This window comes from Sminthopsis crassicaudata, chromosome 2 (assembly GCF_048593235.1).
Source record: "Sminthopsis crassicaudata isolate SCR6 chromosome 2, ASM4859323v1, whole genome shotgun sequence".
NCBI lineage: Eukaryota > Metazoa > Chordata > Mammalia > Dasyuromorphia > Dasyuridae > Sminthopsis > Sminthopsis crassicaudata.
The window spans coordinates 163,003,578-163,026,748 of record NC_133618.1 but is presented as its reverse complement, the minus strand read 5'-3'; the positions used below and the strand labels follow the sequence as shown (position 1 = coordinate 163,026,748).

The 23,171-nt window shown below is 37.1% G+C and overlaps 1 protein-coding gene across 11 annotated transcripts in view; it reads right to left on the bottom strand.

Moving 5' to 3' along the window:
- KIF16B (kinesin family member 16B) overlaps window positions 1-23,171 on the bottom strand; it is a 341,720-nt gene that overhangs the window by 298,916 nt on the left and 19,633 nt on the right. For 6 of the 11 annotated variants that reach the window (XM_074287814.1, XM_074287815.1, XM_074287816.1 and 3 more), the window contains exons 2-3: window positions 17,431-17,577; window positions 2,741-2,810 (exon numbers count right to left, since the gene is read on the bottom strand). In XM_074287814.1, coding sequence (XP_074143915.1) covers window positions 2,741-2,810; window positions 17,431-17,577 — 217 coding nt within the window. Of the gene's footprint in view, window positions 1-2,740; window positions 2,811-11,201; window positions 11,499-17,430; window positions 17,578-23,171 lie in introns of those variants that run through there. The other 5 variants (XM_074287819.1, XM_074287817.1, XM_074287818.1 and 2 more) reach the window with 2 other exon arrangements.

Sequence of the window (23,171 nt, the reverse complement as noted above, 5' to 3'; positions counted from 1 at the left end):
GATCAGTAATATAAATATAATAAATCGGTAAATAAATATAAGTAATATAAAAATATCAGTCCTCGAATCCCTTTGTGGACAATGTAGAATGTTGCCTCCCTTATTGGGGAGGAATTCAGTGTTTAAAAAGAAACATACATATTTTTTAATACTAGAGATATAAAAAAGTTTCAAGAGCATCAAAGAGATCAGGGACTAAGTAGAATACTTCAGAACTATATGTATAAGAGGTTACAGTTAATTTGTATATCAGAAAGCAACACAGTGGATAAAGCTTGGGCCTTGTTCCAGGAAGAACAAGTTCTGTGGCCCTGGGTAAGCCATATAACTTTTGTTTGCCTCAGTTTTCTCATCATCTGTACAATAGGAATAATAGTAGTTACAAAGACCAAATGAGATAACATTTATGCTGGCACATAATATTTAATAAGTATATATTTCCTTCTTTCTTTCCTTATAAATACATAGGGTAAAATAAAAAAGGAAAATTATACAAAAATTTGAAGATGCATCATCATTTTTAAAGAATTAGCAATGGGAAAGAAAATTTGGACTTTTGAATTTTTTAAGTATAAAGTAAGTAAGTAGATATCATGAGGGCCTCATTTAAGTCTATAAAGTGTTTAGGAGCTAGGTCATTTAAAAAAAATGCACAGAAATCTGAAGAGAAGAATGAAGGATATAGCATATAAGAAGGGAAGAGGAAAGAAATAATAATGGTTTAATAAAGCACCTACTATGTGCCATGCATTGTGCTAAACACTTTTTATAAACACTATCCAAAAAAAAAAAAAAAAAAAAAAAAAAAAAAAACCTGATCCTCATAACAGCACAAGATATGTTATTATTCCCATTTTACAGTTGAAAAAAACTGAGGCAAACAAAGGTTAAAGTTCAGAGCTAATAAATATCTGTCCTGCATTTGAACTCAAGTAGTACTGACTCTAGGCCCACCACTTTTTCAAGTGGGCTAAAAAGTTGATCTGCTGGATCTGTGGAAGTTAGAAAGCAATATGCCATTAAAGGGGGTAGCTCAGTGACTTCTGACTGGTCAAGAGAGTTAATATCATTGGCCAAGAATTCCATTGACAGTTATTGCCCTGGAGCAGCACCTGGTAAGCTTAAAAGGAAACACCAGAACACCAGAGAGGGCTCTTTGCTGTCCTGATGAGCTAGGGGCCCAGAGCTCCCTTTTGATTGGGCAGTGCAACCTCAAGGTGAATTATCCAATAAAGCCACTATTGTGAGCACATATGCCCCCCTAAATGATTCTTTAAATGTGTGTTTACTCTCCACCAGACATAATACCATTGGGAGACTATAATAATGGTATATATATATTACTGTGCTGCATTTTACTAACACCACGGTTATATTAGTATATTAGTATCAATGCGGGAAAAGTTTCATTATTGAATGTGGCTAATGGAGGATACAGAAAACACAATGAAGTAAGTGGGATTGGGAATTAGAGTGGTAAGTAGGATGAGTCCATTTCCCTTTCAGAGATTTATTCCCTAGGACTCTTGAAAAAGTTTGAAAATAAATATTTATTGGTGGTCCATTTCTAGAACAGATAGGGCTAAGTTTAGAGCAAGCTGGAGTGATTGAGCCAAGCCAGTGAAACCGTGGCAGTGCCAACATGCCTGGATGAGAGGTAGGAGGCCTCCACCCACTGTGGGTTGTGATTACACTCCACTGGAGTGACAAGGTGACATCTGTTACATCACAAAATGATATAGGCAATCAGTAGAATATGAACACAGACAGCTGTAGTCTGTGAAAGAGGACTTTACAGAAAATGCAAGACTTGACCTGGCCTTGGATAATGAATATATCCTTATATATGTAAAAGTCTAGAGGGGCTAGAGTGGGGAAGAGAGAGAGGAAAGGCATTTTAGGGCCACAGAACTGGTATGAACAAAGGGACAATTCTTGTTCAGATGCAGTTACAGCAAAACTTGTTGGTACGGTATCAAATGACTCAAAAGCTTTGAAGATGAAAGCATTCCCTTGGTAAAGGGATAGGCTTTACTACTTTGAAATGCAAAGTATTTGGTCCCTTGAGCAGTGAACTAATCTGAACTTTTTTCTCTGAAGTCACTCAAGAGCAGAAAAAGACCACAGTTTGCCAATTGCTGGCCTTATAAACACAAATCTACAAAGTCACAATGGAAAAGGGCTGAAATTATAAACAAAGCTTTTCCATTCTTCCTGGAACATTTCCTAAATGCTGGGTGCTGAAAGTCAGCTTTTAATGGTTTTCTTTTTAAATGAGGAGATTTCTAAACTCTTTCTTAGTGACATTTTTCTCCATTGACAAAACTATAGCTTAAAATAATACTCTGAAATAAAATTGCTTATAAGGCCCTTCTTATAAGGCCCTTTTCTTAGAGTTTATAGGTAGAGTTTATAAGATATTCTGAACAAGGACCACTACACAGCACAAACAAAATAACTGCCTAGTTGGTCTGCTAATTTTGAGATGATGATTTAGAATGATAAGAGTGTCCTTAAATCTAGCTTCCTAACCAACACCAGAAATTGAAAGATATAAAGAAAGTGGAGGAAGGACAAAATTGCTTTTCTATTCCATCACAGTAAAACTAAATGTCAAACTCATTTGGCTGAAATGAAGACAGAAAGCCAAGATGAGAGAATGGTATTAAACTGATATTAAAATTTTTCTACATAAAGAAAACAAAGTCTATTGATCTCAAAAGAGAAACAAAGAACTTGCCTTTAAGTTTGTGATTGTTGTTTTGTTTTTTTCCATCTGAATAATAATCTTGGCTTCCAAATCCTTTTCCCTGCAAACAGAAACACAATCCAATATGTTAATATAGAAAACAACTTTATACACATTTACTACAATTTTTTCATTTATTTTTAAATTAGCATGTCAAGTTATTTCACAAAATCATAACTACACTATTCTTCTGGGTATGGGGATAAACTTGTAACTTTCAGGAAAGTTCATCTAAATCTGATTCTAAAGCCTCATTGCTAAACTAAAAAAATCTAAGACAAATCCTACACATTGGGAATTTGTCTTACATTCTTACATGCTCTCTGGATACAACAGGCAATCCTCTGGATATCTGCCAAGAAGGAGAATCTCCAAAATGGAAGGGAGCTCAGTGGTTGCCTCCAACAGACCAATCAGTAATTGACTGGTCCCCACAGTAAGCTTACAAAGAAAAAATTAGCCCTGGGCTTGAATCTCCCCATTAGAGATGAACAAGGTACTCTGAGGCAGCACTCCACTCAGTATTACCTCTAATTCTTTGAAAGTGTTCTTTGATATTTAGTCTGCATCTGTCATTCCCATTCAGAGCTCTTCTGAGCCAAGCAGCTAAGTCTTTCACAAATGAAACTCCTAAAGTTTTCTCATCTTGAGGTTGAACACCTCAGGTTTCTTGAACCAAAGTTCATGTACTATCTCAGACTTACTAGCTAGTGGAGTCTTGGGCAAATCATCTTACTCATTTATAAAATGGGGGTAATGATACCAGTTCCCTTACAAAATAATTCTCTGATTCAAATGAGATAATATGAGTAAAACACTGCAAATTTTAAAGCACTTTATTTAAATGCTACTCATCTATATGGCATAATCTCAAGGTTCAACACAACCTCAGCTGTCCTCCTCTTTCCCAATTTATTGGTGTCCTTCCTAAAATGTAACAGAGAACAGCAGGACCATACCTTTCCTGGTCCTAAATTATGTCTCACAATGCAACCTGAGGTCTCAGGAGCTTGGTATCCTTTTGTCTTCTGACTTAATTATGTAGAGGACTAGTAATGTCTTCTAGAATTTTGTTTGAAAAGCATGTCATCTGTGCCTTTATCCAGGTCTCCAGTAAAAATAGTTAATAATAAAGAGCCAAACACAAATCTTTGAAACACTTTAAAAATGGCATCAACCTATTAAAGACTACTCCAAGTCAAGTCAATCAACTGGTTCCCAAGCAAACTTATAAGTCTAATGACATTTGACATTTTGTCAACTTTTTTTGCAAAAATCTGAGTATATTGAATTGTTGCAATTGCTACAATCTACTAGTTAATAATTCTTTCAAGAAATGGAAACAAGGTTATTAGAGCATGACTTGATCTTAAAGCCATCCTCTCTCTGTATTCATTGCTTCCTTTTCCATATGTTCATCAACCACCATTTTAACTATGTTTTACATTTTTTTTATCAGAACAAAGATTAATCTCTAGCCTATAATTTTGAAGATCATAGTCTCTTTCCTGCTTGAAAATTGAGACATCATTTGCCCTTCTCCAGTCCTACAAAACCTTTCCTGTTTTTCATAATCATTCAAAGAGAATTGACAGTGGTTCAATAATCATATTTGCCAGTTTTCTCAGTATCTCAGCTTAAAGAGCTAGAACTTAATCTAGCACTTAAGGCTAATTACCCATTGGGCAATTCTCTATTAACATGCTTGGAGAATGACCCTCCCCAACTATTCTGTGCTGGCTCAATCTGTGGGTGTGGACAAAGAAGGAAAAGAGAGAGATGAGAGGGTGGAGTAGGGCAAGCAGGATCATTCTTGGGTGGTGGAGAGAGAGGAAGAAGGTGTGGAGATCCCTAGATCTAATCCCCTGACAGTGACCCCAAAAGACCAAGAATAAAGACTTTTGCTTATCCTGACTCCGGCTGATTCTAAGATATCCAGGATCACACCACCTCAGTATGTAGTTCATCTGGAGCTGATGAATTAAACTCATCAAGAATTGTTAGAATCCTTACTAGGTGCTAAGTCAGTACTTAAAAATTCTCTAGCTCAGAGTTCACTTTTAGTTCAAACCTTACACTTTTAAAGGAGTTCGCTCATTGGTTGTAAAGGAGTTCCCACAAGCCCCTGGGAGTGCCCACAAGCCCATTCTCTGGGAGGATATAAGGAGCCAACATTGAGTCTGGAAGGCAGTTTGAAAGAAGTTAGAGTCTGGAAGGGTCAGTCTGGAGTGAGTCAAGGGAAGGCCTCCCCGGGAGAACTTCAGGGAAGCTCGAGGAAATTCAGAGCCAGGATTCAGGAAGAAGGCGATTCGAGAGTCTACTGTGGTGCTACATGGGGACATTTGGACAAGAGCAGATTCACAAGAACTAAAGGAAAAGCCTGCTCTTGGAGATTCACAACTAGGATTGACTTCCAGGAAACCCACAATCTCACACTCTTTGAGCCAGAGTCTGATTCATTCCCACGTCTACCTTCATGCTGTCTGGAGGCTCCAGAAGCCTCCCAAGAAACCTGCTCCCAGTGAAAAGGATTTATAGAAAAGAAACCTCCTCCCCGAGAAGGATTACAATTGAGAGACAACAGAGCATGACATTTTGGCGCCCAACATGGGGCAAGGGCTTTTGCTTATCCTGACTCTGGCTGATTCTGAGCCCTTCAGAGGAGCTAGCCCGGACTTAGCAAAGAATAGATAGGTGGTCTTTTATAATCATTAAAAGAAATGATGAAAATTAAAATCTGCCACAATATCCCACCACTGACACTTCTTCTTGGGCTAGGTCCATTTCCTTCCCTTCTCTGCTCATTGTGAATTCCATACTCTTCTCAAAAGTTACTTCACAAACATAGTTACTTTACAAATTTCTTCCAGTAGATTCAGAGGACTTGCTCTAAACCCAGCAATAGAAAGTTATAGAAAGAGGCGAGATTCAGAGTCGGAAAATCCAGCCTAAAATCTCAGATCTGATCTTCCCTTTGCCTTTGGAAGCCTCAGGGACCTCATCTGTAAATTGGGCCAGACAAGAGGTCTACCCCTCCCATTCTAACACCCTGGGTGTCCTTCAAGTATGGCAGGGTGGGCCCAAGTCTATTCCACTCTACCACTGACTGGCACTGTGGGGAGAACCCCAAGCCTGTAGTCAGGAAGACAAGTTTAAACACCTACTAGCAGCCTTGTGACCTTGGGCAGGTCAATAAACTGGTTTGCCTCAGGCCGGTCATCTATAAAGCAGAGGCAATAACACTACAATTTGCAGAGTTGTTATAAGAATGATATAAGGAAATAATTATAAATTGTTTAGCATTGCACCTGACACATAGTGCTATAGAAATGCTAGAAGTTATTAGTCTCATTATTACAGCATATTTATGTGCTGGCCTCAAATTGTTCTCTAGTTATTTTCCCAAGCTCCAGAAAGACAGGAACATGGCTTCTATAGTCTCTATAACATATAACAATATTTAGTTTGTTTCTATACACTCATTTAGGCATTCAAGAAATATTATCATCATTTTTTAGCTCAGATGAAAATGTAGAATGCAACATTAGTTAATTAATTGGTATTTACACGCATCTCACATGGAAAAAATAAATAATGCTAAAATATTATTGGAGCATTTACTCAGTCACATAACACAATGACCTATGGTCAAAATTAAAGTCTGTTTTTCTTTCTCTCAAATTCAATTTCTCTAAATACCTCTTTGGGTAAATAATGCATTTAATTAGAAGGCTCAAAGCAGATGATAGAATCATAGAGCTAGAGGTCATAAGATACCAAAATTTGTAATAATTTAGAATACACCATCAGAATAACAAATAAATGTGGCTCCTAAAATGATTCCCCATAGGAGAGGGGAAAATCTGATAGAGTAATTCACTGTTAATCCAATTAACTAAAAATATTTGATAAATTCTTCAAAAATTAATTTAATTAAGGTTAAGGTTAAATTAATTTAAGGTTACAAAAATGATATACTGAGCAAGAGAAAAGCAAAGAGCCTACAACAACCCTAAAGTATATGCATGTAGATAAAGAGCATTATTGTGTGTAATGTTCGGGCTAATTTTCTCGAGGATCTCTCTGGAGTCTGAGATCCAGCTCGAGCATACTCTCACTCGAGTCTCTCTTGAGTCTGCTTATTTCAAGTCCTCTCTGTCCTTATATACCTTAATACAATTACATCACTACAGCACACTGAGCATGTGCCAGCTGTAGAACCATTACATCACCAGACTAAGTACTAAGTATATATAACTAGAGAACCATTGTCTCATCAATTCCACTGAGTAAACACCCTGTCGTAAGTATCCTTGTTTCAAGTATATTATTCCAGAGTTCCAGCCCTCTACAATTGTGGACAATAATTCCCCCAAGGAAACCAAAAAGGATCAGTGCGACATATAAAGAATTATGACAAAGCAATTTCATTAAAACCCCAGAAGAAGAGAATACCCTAATATCACAGATAGAAAGAAAGTAATGAGAGGTTATCTAGCCCAAATTGGAAACTAAGTCTCAAGAGGGCTCTAGAGTGAACTATTCAAGGTCATACAGGTAGGTAGTATTAAATTGTGAATCTAGATCCTTTGCCCATAAATGCAAGCTTGATTTGTCTACACCACTATCTCCTATATCCAGAAAAAAGGAGAAGTTGATAGTGCCAAACACTGAAGAGGTCAATTGACGAGGACTGAGAAAATGTCACAAAATTTAGCAAGAAAGAAATAATAGCTAGCAATTTTATACACACACACACACACACACACACACACACACACACACACACACACACAAACACATATATGCCAGGCACTGTGCTAAATGCTTTGCAAATGCTATTTCAGCTAATCCTCACAGCAACTCTGGGAAGTAGATACAATTATTGCCCCCATTTTACAATTAGGGAATCTGAGGCAAGAAACTCATGTGAGAAGCTCTAACTTTGAAGTAAGACTTGCTATTTTCCTTCTAAGTTATTTTTTTATTATAGCTTTTTATTTACCAGATATATGCATGAGTAATTTTTCAGCATTGGCAATTGCAAAACCTTTTGTTCCAATTTTTCTCCTCTTTCCCCCTCACCCTCTCCCCCAGATGGCAGGTAGACCAATACATGTTAAATATGTTAAAGTACATGTTAATTCTAAGTTATTTTTGGTTTCCTTTGTGGGTTATTTTGTTGAGATAAGTTATATTGAGAATGTGAGAAAAGTAACAGTTCGTTTAGTTACTAAAAGAAGTTGTCCCATGTATCAGAAAAAAACATTTTTTAGCCATGTGCCAGCTCAATAAACAAAAAGAAGAAGTGGAAGAGGAGATGAGCCCATTACCTTCACTGAGATGAAGGGTTTCAGCAAGCAGAGCTTGTAGTTTTACTTCTGGATCACTTCTGGAAACAAGTCTGCCTGAGAAAGCATTCCTCCCTCCCCTCTCCCAATCATGAATTCATTTTCTTGAGTGTGAAAATACTGCATATCTGTATACTTTATAATTATAAATCTTAAGGGGAAATGTGTTACTTGTGTATTTATAGATGATTGTCTCATTTTTTTTTGTTCTTAATAACAATAATAATAGTGAGCATTCATATAGTACCTTCTATGAGTCAGACATTGTACAAAGCACTTTACAAATAGCTCATTTAATCCTTATAATAATGGACTATTACTGTGCCTAATTTACAGATAAGGAAGCTGAGGCAGGGGTCAAGTGGCTTGCCCAAGGTCACACAGCTAGTAAGTTGGAGGCTTACATTTAAACTCAGGTTTTCCTGATTCCAATGCCAGTATTCTATCCACTGTACTAACAGCTGCGCTGTAGTAAACCCTTAATAAATGTTGACTGATGCATAAAATGTAATAGTAATAGATAGCATTTATACAGCACTTTGCAAATCTTAGAGTTTAGCTCTCATGATAGTTACAGCTTTGAGAGGAAGGTGTCATAATTATCCTTATTCTACAGTTGAAGAAACTGAGGCAGCCAGCTTTACCAAAGGACTTGCTGGCTATGGCCAGTAAATTTCTGAAGCAATATTTGAATTCAGGTCTTCCTAAGTCCTGGCCCTGTACTATGTTTATACCACCTAGCTACTGAGTGTTTCTGAAATAAATAGATGTTATCTCATGATGCTAAGTTAGCAAAAACATAAAAATATGTTAAAAAGACATAAGTGAATAGGTATAATCAGAACAGAATAGCACATACCAGATCCATGCCAAGGATCAAATATCCCTTTGTATTCTTGTTAGTTCTGATTATAACATATGATGCCTGGTACAGTGTCTATCCATAAAAATGTCACATGATGTCTATAAACAAGAGGGTATGCTATGAAACTCCATTGGGTCTTAGTACTTATATTTACCAACATTTCAGATAAGTGATCATTTCCTAGCAGGATGATTTCAGAAAGGCCTGGAGGGACTTACATGAACTGATGCTGAGTGAAATGAGCAGGACCAGGAGATCATTATATAGGATTACAAGGTGAGAACTCAGGTTGTCTAGACAGTGACAAGGTGAGAACTCAGGTTGTCTGGAGAGTGACAAGGTGAGAGCTCAGGTTGTCTGGACAATTACAAGGTGAGAACTCAGGCTGACTTGACAGTTCTCTGGCTCAGACCTTTGGTTCGGGCCTCTAAAGGGAGTTTACACCAAGAGGAGCACATGTTCTCACTACAATCTCTGCTAGGATAAAAGAGGAGGGTAGGAGGCCAAGGAGTTAGTCAAGTCTTGGACAGAGTAAGAGTTGAGTCTGGGATTGAATTGAGACAGCAGATCTCCTCCCAGAGAGCGATCGGCAGTTTCTGGAGAGAACAAGACATTACACTATATAATGATCAATTCTGATGGACATGGCCGTCTTCAACAATGAGATGAAACAAATCAGTTCCAATAGAGCAGTAATGAACTAAACCAGCTATACCCAGCGAAAGAACTCTGGGAGATGAATGTGAACCACTACATAGAATTCCCAACCCCTCTATTTTTGTCCTCCTGCATTTTTGATTTCTTTCACAGGCTAATTGTTTCAAAGTCCGATTCTTTTTGTTCAGCAAAACAACTGTATGGACATGTAGACATATATTGTATTTAATTTATACTTTAACATATTGAACATGTAATGGTCAACCTGCCATCTGTGGGAAGGGGTGGAGGGAAGAAGGGGAAAAATTGGAACAAAAGGTTTACAAATGTCAATGCTGAAAAATTACCCATGCATATATCTGGTAATAAAAAGCTATAATAAAAAATAAATAAACAATTAATAAAGAAAGAAAGAAGAAAAGTAGTCTTTTTACTGAGTGCAGAGAATACTGAAGCTGCTTCCCTATTTATTATGGGCCAGAATTCTATAGCTGAAACAAGGATTCTTACAAGGTGCTAACTCAGTGGAATTGATAAGACAATGGTTATCTAGTTTAGCATGGTGATTAATAGTTCTCTACTTCAGTATGATTGATTTAATCTTACAACAATAATGGTTCCCTAGTGATATAATGATTGGTTTATACTCAGTATGATGAATGGATTTAACTGTAATAGAGCATATAAGTTGGGACAAACTCAGCCAGATTCATTCACTCCATTTCATATCACCATGGTGGCAGACCTGTCCTCCTGCAGTTCTCCACTGAGAGCAAGGCCCGTCTGAGCCAGAGAAAGACTCAGAAGGGCTCTGAGAAACTCAGAAGGGCCAGACACAGACTCAGAAAGGGCTTGAAGAAGACAGAAGGAGGCTGGAGCACAAGCTCTCAGACTCCGACAGATTTCAAGAGAGAGACTGTTGTGGTGGTCCTTCTGCCTTCCCCATAGAAACCAAGACACATTCTGGAGAACCTCAAGAAAGCTGGCCCTAGCCCCAGGCAAGGAAATTAGATTGTGAAGGAGATAATAAAGGAGTTGGACTTTTAACACCTGGCTATTCTCATGGTGATTAATTTGCTGAACCGAAAGCTGGTCCCAAAACCACCAGAAAACCAACAACTCTACATTTTGGTGCCAAACGAGGCGCTAAGGACCTACATCTATGACCCAGAAATTAGGGTGAGTACAAAAACAAACAAGAAGGAAACTTTGTTAAGGGCTAAACTAGTGTTTCAGCTGAAATGGGACAAATGTTTAGAAAATAGCCTTTTCCTCAGCAAGTAAAGTGTGAAAATGCATGGTTAGACTGACCAAAAAAAACAAGTTTTGATTGTAACATGGGAGAAGATCATTGGCATTTTAGAAATATTACAATATTCATCTCCTTGGTTCTCTAAGGAAGAAGAAACTAGTAGGAGAGCAACTAAGTGAATATTACAATGATAATGGTCTTGATTCAATTCCTAAAGAAACATTCTATACATATAAGTTATAGAATAAGGAAAAAGAAGAAAGTGCAGGAGGGGGAGGATACTGACAAACTAGGTGAAAAAGATGAAGAAAGGAGTTAAGTACAAACCTGATGAAATTAAGGAGTGTGGTGCTTCACAGCAGGAGCCATTAGGGCATTCCCATCCCCTAACCTACCCCCCTCAATCAACTCTTCATGGGTAAAGGGAGAAGAAGGAGGGGGAGGGGCAGTAACACAATCAGCATCACCTAGGAAGCAACCTATGACAAGATTACAAAAGGCACTGGTTAAAGCTAAAAAAGGACAGGATACATCTGATTTGATAAATGCATACCCTGTTATTGAAAAGTTTGGCTCTTCGGGTCAATAAAGGAGAAGATATGCTCCTTTTGATCTGGAAATTATCAAAATTCTAAAAAAGAGTTGAACTCTTTATGGGTTTACATCATTTTATGTTAAGATGGTACTAGAGAATTTGGCTTATGCAATTTTAACCCCCAATGATTGGAAATCTATAGCAAGGACATATTTAGAACCTGGACAAAACTTCCTGTGGCTTCTGTAGGCAACCTGGGGTAAATATACAAATCACTTTTGACCAACTAGCAGGTAAAGGTCAGTGTGCAGAAGCTCTAGCACAACATAATTACCCCATAACAGCAAATGAGTAAATTGCTGCTGCTGCTGCTATCAAAGCATGGGGCTCCCTCCCAGGAAGGCAAACAGAGGGGAAGTCTTCACAAAAATAGAGCAAGGTCCAAATGAACCCTCTGCTGATTTCATGAGATGTCTGCAGATAGATGTAATATTAACTATTAGTGAAAATATGGCAACAGGAATAACGATAAGACAACTTGCTAGAGAAAATGTTAATGAGGTTTGTAGAAGAATTATTCTGGGACAACACAAAGATGCTCCTTTAGAGGAGATCATAAGACACTAAGCCATAGTAGGCACAAATGCCTTTTATACCTAGGCTATGATGCAGAACGTGGGAAGACAGGGTCCTTCTTGGCAAGGGACTTCCAGAGAGACTTGTCAATGCTTTCAGTGTGGGAAAGTAGGGCATCTGAAAGCTCAATATAGGCAAAGAGATAGAGTGAGAAGACAAGGTGGGAGAACAAGACCTAAAACCCTATGTCCAAAATGCAACAAGGGCTTCTACTGGGCCTCAGAATGTAGATTAACTCTGGGAAATGAGAGGCAGGCCCAGCTCCAAGACCTCAAAAAAAAAAAAAAAAAAAACAGGTGGGGCATGATGATAGCCAAGGTTATACTCAAAGAGTCTTTAGAAGTTCAGGACTCTGATATGATCAATCAGCCGAAAAGTAATCAGATGGGAGAAAGGGATTACAATTGGGGAGAATACAGGCTTTTTAACCCAACAGCAGAGTGTCCATGCGAGCAGTTCCAATATATTTGCCAGATGATGTGGAGAGATCCAGAAAGTGGTGAATGGAAGGGACCCAATAGGTTAACTGCTTGGGAGAAAGGGTTTGCTTATATTTCTACAGATGGAGAAGGAATCAGATAGGTGCCAATGAGCACTTTCAGAGAGACAGAAACAACTGACACTGAAAGAGCATGGCTGATAATGAGATTGTTATAGAACTTCAAAACCAGCAGGAATCATTGGATTCCCTGAGACATGAAGTAATGGACAATAAATTGGTTTTGGACTATTTCTAGGACTTATGGACATGTATAATAATGTTGATTCATGTTGTGTTATATTGCTATACCTCCCATGTTGTTATGTATACCTGTTTCAAGTGAGACCCTTCAGAAACCTGATAATCTGATTTGACTCCCCATTTCCTTTGGTGTTTTCATCTTCCTTCTTGAGTCATGAGGGAGGGCGTGATCACCTCCTTTTTTGGTGTTTTCACCCTCTTTTTTGAGAAGTCAGAGAGGATGTGATCACCTCATTTTGGTGGTTCCCACCTCCCTAAAAAGTCAGGGAGGGTGTGACCACCTATGCTCTAAAACAAAAGAAAGTGGGAGATGTTATGGGCCAGAACTCTGAACTTGAAACAAGGAGCTAAGTCAGTGGAATTGATGAAACAATGGTTATCTAGTTTAGCATGATGTTCTCTAAGTTTAGTATGATTGATTTAATTTCACAACAAATAATGGTTCCCTAGTGATATAATGATTGTCTTATACTCAGTATGATGAATGGATTTAACTGTAATAGAGCATATAAGGTGGGACAAACTCAGCCGGATTCATTTATTCCATCTCATACCACAGTGGTTGGCTGGCCTGTCCTCCTCCATTTCATCCACTGAGACCAAGCTAGCCCGGACCCGAAGCATGGAGACAATAAAGAATTTGGACTTTATCCCTGGCTGTTCTGGTGGTGATTACTTTGCTGAAATGAAGGCTGGTTCCAAGACCTCCAGAAAACCAACAAGAATACTACACTTTATTGGCATTAGCTATATATGACTTCTCTTGAACTTCTTTATATCAGTATTATTAGACTTAGAAATTCTTATGGCACTTAAAAGATTTTGAAATATCCTTTATTCTAAAGAGCTAATTATTTATAATAACAAATAATATCAACTTCTATAATCTACGTGCACAGACTTGTCCCTGTCACACCTATACATTTATAAAGGAATAATATTCTTCTGAAAACAAGAATAAGATGTACAATATACTTTTAAGTTTAATGTTGGTTAACAAAACAATAAATTAAACCATTATGTGTGGTCTTTGCCAAAATTTAATAAACCAGAATTGGCTTCAGCACAGCATTTCCTATAACAGAAATGTCTTTGAAAATCACAGCCTCATGACCACAAAAAGCAAAATAAACTATGAAAATGTCCAAAAGCAAACACAGTACAACAAATATCTTGGAAGGTTTCTACTTTACATGTCTATCTTTACATAACCCTATCCCTGACACTGATTATTACCCTTCCTCATCATGAGCTGCTGTGGTTAAAAAGATGTTGTCCTCTTAGAAACCTTCAGCAGGCCTACATCCACCAAAGAGAATCCAGAATTCTCTGGAATTGATTCTAGCCTAGGTACCTTTCCAACTCAGCAATTACCCAGCCCTGCTGAGGCATGATGGAAAGGAAATAGAGCTTAGAACCTGTGACCTCCTGGTTCCGAGCTAAATTCCCAGAAATCATCAACTCCCATTGTTTAATTGTTAGGGGGGAAAAAAAACACTGCTGAGTAAGAACTGAGAAGGCTTTTGGATGGCTATCTTGGGCAATATCTCCAAATTCCCTTGAACTTCTTTTAAAATGTCATTATCAAGGAGTAACCATGTGCAGGGATCAGCTAGTGAGCTGTGACTCCCAAGCACAATTGCAAATGCCCAATACCAACCCTTCAGAATAGGCACAATCCATAATGGGACCAAAAGAAAGAATTATAGTCACTGTTTGATTATCAACAGGATGCTTTCTCATCTCTTAGTAGTACTCAACACTCAATTTTTTTGAAGCTCATTTTATTTGATTGACAGGCAGTTCCACTATAGATAGAAAGCCAGCCTCTGCGCCAATAAGGCCCAGATTCATTCAAGTCCCTCCTCTGAGGCACCTGACTACTCTCTATCTGTAGGTGGGACCCACCAGTAGGAGGTAGGACTTCTGCTATCAAAACCCCAGAAACATCTTCATCCTGGATCACATCAAGCCTGGAGCTGCTCCTGCCTCTGCTCTCTCTTGCCCTGATGGTGAATGGCCCCTCCCAGAACCTCCATTTAAAGAGGGTACCAGACCAGTCAGACCTTCATCTCTCACCAGGTACAATCCAGATTCTTCCAGCAAGCCCTGAGGAATTTCCTTCCCCACCTGTCCCCTTTTTCCAGCTTTCTTCCATATGTTTTCTTCTCCATTAGAAAGCAAACTTCTTGAGAGGAGGGAATGTTTCTATCTGCTTATATTTGTATTCCCAGTACTTAGGGGACAGTGATCAGCATTTCACCATTCAGGTTTCATTCTTCTAGCAGCTAGCTCTCACAGTTCCTGGACTTCAATTCAAATAAATGCATGCCATCTCTACTCACTTTAATCACCCAAAACAAATCATACCTTAAACCTTATTACTCTGAAATAGTCCATAAGCCATAATTTCCCCTTCTGACCCATTGTTTATCTCAGAATCTTTCATTTGGCCCTCAGACCCACAGCCCCTCTTTACTGTGCCAGTCTCTATTTCCACTGTTTATGGGAGAACAGATGCTTAACCTGGACGTGAGCCAACCGTTTCTATGGTCATCTCTAGAATTCCTAAAGCCTTTGACTATCCACCTATGTACCTTCCTACCACTCTTGCCCAAACCCATTTACCCCCCTCACATGTTTTCCTCACTTACCTAGATATTTGAGTATGTTGCTTAAGAAAATTACAAAATCATCTTCTTTGAATTCACTAGAAATCTATAATTGGCCCTCACTGTAGCATGGAAAACAGGTTATCTATTGTTGCTCCTTGTTACACTGCCCATAATAGCTATTCCAAAACATTTCTATCTTCTTTAGGCCCCTAACTCTATAATTTCTTGCATTACCTACTTTCTAGTTCTAAAATGTATGATTCATTCTTAGTAGACAATGAATAAATTTCTTAAAAAGCATTATTAAGCACTTAACTATATGTCAGGCACTGCTAAGAACTGGAAATACAAACTGAAAAAGACAGTCCCTGGTCTCAAAGAGCTTAATTTCTAGTAGAAATTAAATATAAAAATATAAATAGAAGAAAAATAGAGTAAGTCAACAAATGTAACAGAGTCATGGTGAAGGAAGCTCACATATTAAATGGTGAGGAGTATCATAAAGCAATTGACTGATACATTTCCAAGAAGATAGTGTTGATTTACTTATTATTAAAGAAGGAAACAGAGGACAGGAAGGCTGCCTGTGAAATGTTACCACCCAGAAAGACAAGGGGCCCAGCCCCTCCAGGCTGCTGCTGCCCAGCTATCTTCATGCTGTTCTTACTACAGAATCCAACTCCACCCAGCATCCACATAACTGTCCTGAGTTTCCCAGCCACCACTAGTTGCCTCCTCAGACTCTTTTTTGCTTCTGTTCTCTGGCCATCTCCAGGTCATGCTCCTTTGCACCAGACTACTTTCAGCATCTACTACTTTTCGGAAAGCAAAACACTTGAAGATACTTCCTCAACCGCTTCCTCCTCTCTCTGGGGAAAGGTGTGCCTTCTCATTTGCAAAGTTAGTAACTTCACCTGAATCCCAGGATTATCTGTCTGCCTCCTCTAGAACTTCTCCTTATACCACACAGCATCCTTCACTATAACGGCTTCTTCCCTTCTCATTCCACTTTTACTTCTAATATATTTTCTACAAATCCTGCTAGCGTTGACTTCAACCTACCTTCTCTTCTCCCTTCACCAAAAACACCTGAAATAACTGTACTAACTGCATTCATTTTCTCACTTCCTAAATTCAGAAAGTCACAAAATTTATAGTTGAAAAAATTAAGGACATCTGATAGGAACTCCCTCTTCTCTCATTCTCATTTCAGAACCCCCTGACAATAACTCCCACTGTCCCCTCCTTTCCCCACAATTTCTGACAAAGAAGTAGCCCTTCTTGGCAAAGTCAAAAACTGTACATGTGTACTTGGATCTCAACCCCTTTCTTTATTTAGCATTCTAATACTTCTATGGCTTTAACTAGTATAGCTACATGAATGACCAGGTGTGCTAGTAAATGTTTAACAACTAGCTCTCTGGAAAAGAAAAAAAAAAGGTCATAATGTACTTTTAAGTTTAATCTGCATTAACATTTTCTCCATTACTTTCTTAAGTCTTGACAATTAATGAAACAATAATTCAAACCCTGATTTGCAGCATTTGCTGATTTATAAAGTATAAATGTTCAAACTAAACATTTACATCAGTTCTCTCTTGCTTATATCTTTAATCTTAACTTGGCTGATCATCAAATAAAGTAAATGTACAATAAACAGCAGAAAATATATTAGAAGTAAAAGTGGAATGAGAAGGGAAGAAGCCGTTATAGTGAGAGATGCTGTGTGGTATAAGGAGAAGTTGTAGAGGAGGCAGACAGATAATCCTGGGATTCAGGTGAAGTTACTAACTTTGCAAATGAGAAGGCACACCTTTTCCCAGAGAGAGGAGGAAGTGGTTGAGGAAGTATCTTCAAGCAGAAAATGTTATAGTAACCTTGTGTCTGATAAATGTAAAGATTTATGCTCTCAGGATAAGAATTCACTTTTTTGGTTAAAAAAAAAATTATTGGGAAAACCAAGAAATAGTCTGCCTGAAATTAGATATAGACCAATATTAGAATATATTATAAATTAAAACATATTACCCGGGGCAGCTAGGTGGCACAGTGGATAGAGCACCAGCCTTGAATTCAGGAGGCCCAGAGTTCAAATCTAGTCTCAGACACTTAACACTTCCTAGCTGTGTGACCCTGGACAAGTCACTTAACCCCAGCCTCAGGGGGAAAAAAAATCTGAAAAAGAATAAAACATATTACCCATGAGATTTATGGATAGGAAAATTTATGAATAAACTAGAGATAGAGAGCACTATGAGATATAAAAAAGATGATTTTGATTATGCTAAGTTACAAAAGATTTATAGAAATGAAACCAAGATTAGAAGAAAAGCACAAAATTGGGGGAAATTTTAATACAGTTTCTCAGATAAAGGCCTCATATATCAAAACTATAGAGAACTTAATCAAATGTATAAGAATATGAGTCATTTCCCAATTGATATATGACCAAAAGCACCAGGTATTGGAAGAAGATATTAAAGCTTTATATAGTCACATGAAAAAATTCTTTGAATCAAGCTGAGATATCATCTTACACCTAACAGACTGGCTAAAATGACAGAAGGGGAAAATGACAAATGTTGTAGGAGATACAGGGTAGTTAGGATACTAATATATGTTGGTGGAATTGAAAATTGATCCAATCATTTTGGAGAACACCCTGGAATTACAAAATTGCTTTATCCTTCAACCCAGCAATATCACTAAAAGATGTTTCCCAAGGTGACTGGGGAAAAAAGGAAAAGAACCAATATGCTCCAAAAGAACCAAAATGCTCTCTTTGTGGTAGCAAAGACCTGGAAATTGAGGAAATGTAAAACAAATGGGGAATCACTGAATAAGATGTGGCATATGATTATGATGGAATACCACCTTACTCAAATGTAAACAGACTGATTTTAGGAAAACATGGGAAGACTCGTATGAAATAACAAAGAATAAAATGTACCGAATACTGTCCAAAGAGTAAATGTAAATTACTAAGCTATGGCATATGAATATTCAAATCAATTACAAAGAATCTATGAAAGAAAATGCTATCTACCTTCAGAGAAAGAACTGATATATGGAACTATATATTTTATAGTTTAAAATATATATTTATATCAAATGTTGGCCTTCTCCAGGATAAAGGGAGGAACACCTTGGTAGTCCCCAACACACACATTTTTAAATTTGAACCTGTCTCCTCTGCTCCAGAATTACATTTCCAACCAGCACCTATGCCTGGCTGTCCTATCAGCAGCTTTGGATATTATGTCCAAAACCAGGCTCATCATATTCTCCTCAGTTGAAAACGCAGTGGGAAACTGATGAAGAGAGAGGAGACATTTTCTAATTCTTAAGACCCAGAACAGAATACTTAGCAATAAGCAAGGGTTAGGCAATAGGGTTGAGTTTTACAAAGAGTTTATCTTTGGCTAATAATGGAAATATGAAAAATAAAAGTTAGATACCTTATAAATATTTAGCAAAAAAAATGGCAAGCTATGGTTTTCTAAAAATAGATGTCAAACTTCAAAAATTTTCTTAATCAAGGAGCAGATATTTGAAAAAGCAGCTACAGATCCCTCTGGATCACAATTTTTTAAAAATGCTTTAAAGTGCTCACAGTTAAAACTTGAAAGAAAAACAGGATTTAGTGAAGTGGCAAATCAAGACACTAAGGATATTCAGAGAATTGTTCAATGGGGACTGAAGACATTTACAGAACCTCAGAATTGCTGGAGATTGTCAGTTTAATTTAATGACATAGAAGGATAACAGTGTTCCACTGGTACGCCAATCACTGTATGATTTCATTAAAGTAGATACTCCCTCTGACAATGCAAACTGTACCTTATTTTATATGCAATTAGTGTCCATGTTCTCCTATAAAATTACCACTGCAGTCCAGCCAACATACTACAGGACTTCCTCGCAAGAACTTCAGTAAAGCATATAGGTTGTCACTTGATTGTCCCACTAGCACAATGTAGCATAAATTTTTTTTTATGCCTTTTCATATTTTGGCCACTTTAGAATTTCTCCTTTATAATGATTTTATATTATGTATAATGTAATAATTTATAATAATATTAACACCCACCATATAACCTTATTACTTCGATTTTTTCAGAAAATATCTCATTCAACTACTCAAAAACATTTACTGTTACCAGAAATTGTTGTAGTTAATTGTCTTTTTTCTTTTAGCATGACATCAGGAAGTTGTGGCCATGGCATGCAAAAGAAATGGATTTAAGAGGGAGGGCTGTACAAGGTCAGCCTCCAGAGTCTAGGGCAAAACAACTAGAGATAGTCCATTACCAGAAGAATTCACCAATGGATCTGTGATCTCGTTGGGAGAGGACATTCCCTCTTACTGCCAGTCCTCTGACCATAACCCTCATCTTCATCTTCTTCCTCTTCATCCTCTTCCCATTAGAATATTGGACTTCCCTAGCTCCTCTTTCATGTGTTGTTTTTCCCAATTAGAATGAAAGTTCTCTGAAGGAAGGACTACCGGAATTTCTTATATTTCTATCCATAGTCTTTGGTATAATATTTGACATTTAGTAAGTAATTAATAAATTCTTTATTATAATATCATCATCTCATTCCCTGGATAGCTCAAAGATACTAATGAAGCACAATGGTTGTCTACCCACAGTTTATCTTTTACTCTCATCTTTTCTCATACAAAAAGACTTCATTTATTTTTATCATATATGTCATACATAACAACTCTGCAATGCTTCTCTGGCATAACTCCTTATTTATAATATATTGCACCTGCTCACACTTACCATGCACAGCTCCATTGTTTTCTGGGTAATTAGCTTGAATTCTTTGGCAAATTTAGTGTTTCATGACTCAAAAGCCAAACAACATTTCTGAGAGAATATAGTATTGGTGTTAAAAGATAGGGATAGGATCTAAGAAATGTGGGGAAATAAAAAGAATTCTGAAATCCCCATAAGAAATTCAGATCACTCCTTTGCCCCCTTTAATTCTGGATCCAGATCATTATATATTGGGAGTGTCTACTCCAAATTTATAGATTTATGGACAAGTTCTATGAGTTAGCCAACTATGTAACATTAATAATGTCTAGAAAGTATGAATTTGCATGTTTTTTCAAGAAATCTTGTCTAATTTTGACATGGGCAGAGAATCCATAAAAAAGGATTTATTAAGTGCTAGATGGTAAGTAGTGTTACACCTCACTGGAAAAAAGCATTTTACTTCATCGAATAAATTTCCTTTTTTTAATAATCATCCAGCATATGCACAGTGGGGTCTTATACTGTCATACCTTTAAATCAATCATGTATTTGTAAAGATTTGATCTGCGTTGGAATGCTCATAAACATCTGCCTGTTTCTTTCTGAAGTCTTCATCAAGAATGCTTCCACCAATATCCCCAAAATAATAAAAAAAAAGATTAGAGGAAGGACTATTGCACATTGTGTGGGTCCTTTTTTGAGGATTTATAAAATGAGAAGGACAAGAATCACATGGGATAAGAAGGAAAGGAAAGATTTCCACTTTACCAATGGAAAGAGTACTTGTGGTGATGAGCTCACAGATTTATCTAAGTAAAAAATTAAAATGGAATACTGTAAGTTTTATCTACATCATTCTGAAAACCAAAACATTATTAGATAAAAGTCTATATGACACAGATTACTTCAAGAATATAATCATCAAATCTATACATTTAAAAAATACAAAGTGTTCACTGTTTCCTAAATTCAACTGAACAAATACTTACTGAACAACTACCAGGTGGAATAAAATTAAAAACTGATAGCCAATTAGAAAACAGGCTATGTTGCTTAAGATTTTGCTCCATATTCTGATTGTTAGAAAAGGTCCTATCAGCCCTCATTGAATGTCTCTTTTTATTGAGAAATGCTCCTGACTCAATTTATTTGTCATAATTAGCCCAACATTTATCATCCTTAGAATTTTGTACCTCAGTTTATTTTTAATTTCTACTGCAATAATGGGAAATGATTTTTAAAACCACATAAGATCTGATTCTTATTCTTGAGGAACACCTAAAGATAGCACTAGAATTATACCAACTCTTCAGAAAGTTCACTGTATTCCTTTTTGTTCCTGAAGGCAGATGGTTTTTTTCTGACAAAAATAAGTTTGTTTGACAGAACTATTAAATTCAAAGACAAAAGCTTTGCTTTCTCTCTCTCTACATACCCACACTGTGACTGTAACACATGCATCAAAGCACAGGAGAGCCTTTGTCTTGTTCTGATTTAGAGAAAAAGGAAAAAACAGGGAAGTACTTGTAATACAATTTCTATAGCATATTTCCCCAAAATACACAATCACCATGTTCATGAAAGAAAGAAGCTAAAAAAAGGGAGGCTGTTATGTAAGTACTGAAAACATAAGGGCACCCCCTTTTCATTCCTCATCTCTCTCCAAATCTAGCCACTAAATCAACTCTTTGGTTACTAAAGAAATCTTAGTTGAAGCTCATCAGAACCACTTATGACAACTAAGTCTAATAAGCAGAAAGACAAAGTGGTAGAGTGAATGAATAAGAGTTCCAACATGCTTCCTGCTGTAAAACTCGGGGGATTACTTAATCTCTCTGAGCCCTAAACTCCTTCTTTGTAAAATAGCAAGAGTTGAACTAGATAGCCTCTACCATATCTGTTCTGAATTGTGACCATAATAGATTTTCTTTCCTCTCTAACCTCATGTCCACATCTATATTCTATGTTTGTTTTAAGTAGCTTAAAAAAACATTATTTGAGCTTTGTTCTCCAAAGACTAGTGACATCACAAGTGCTCATGAATTAATTTTTGTTTGTTTTTTATTTATTCATTTCTTTCTTTCTAATACACATTGATTTATGAATCATGTTGGGAGAGAAAAATCTGAGCAAAAGAGAAAAACTATGGGCGAGATTAAAAAACAAACAGGAAAAAAAAAAAAACAGAAAAAGAAGTGAACATAGCATGTGAATTTACAATTAGTCTCTTTAATTTTTTTTTTTGGATGTAGATGGCATTTTCTGTCCAAAGTCTATTAGGATTGCTTTAGATCACTGAACCTATAAGAAGAACCAAGTCTTTCATAGTCAATCATCGCCCTTTCTTGCTGTTATTGTATACAATGTATTTCTGGTTCTGCTTGTTTTGCTCAGCATCAATTCATCTAAATATTTTCCAGGCCTTTGTAAAATCACCCTGTTCATCATTTTTCATAGAAAAATAGTATTCTATTACCTTCATACAGCATAACTTATTCAACCATTCCCCAACTGATGGGCATCTTCTCAATTTCCAATTCTTCGCTACCACAAAAAGACCTGCTACAAACATTTTTGCACATGGGGCTCCTTTCCCTTCTTTATGGATATAGACCCACTAGTGGCACTTCTGGATCAAAGGCTATGTACAATTTGATAGCCCTCTGGACATAGTTTCAGATTGCTCACCAGAGCAATCCCCTCCAAAATTTATTGTTATGTTTTCTTGTTATCTTACCTAATTAATCCAGGAGGGGTGAGGTACCACCTCAGAGTTGCTTTATTTTGCACTTCTCTAATCAATAGTGATTTAGAGCAACTTTCCATATAACTATAGATGGTTTTAATTTCGTTATCTGAAAATTGTCTGTTCACATCTTTTGACCATTTATCAATTGGAGACATGAACCAGATTTGAGTGAAGCAGAGCTGCACAGAGTTGTCAGCCTTACTCTCTTTTCCAGCGTCACTTTAGTCCAGAAGCAAGACAAAAGTCAGGTC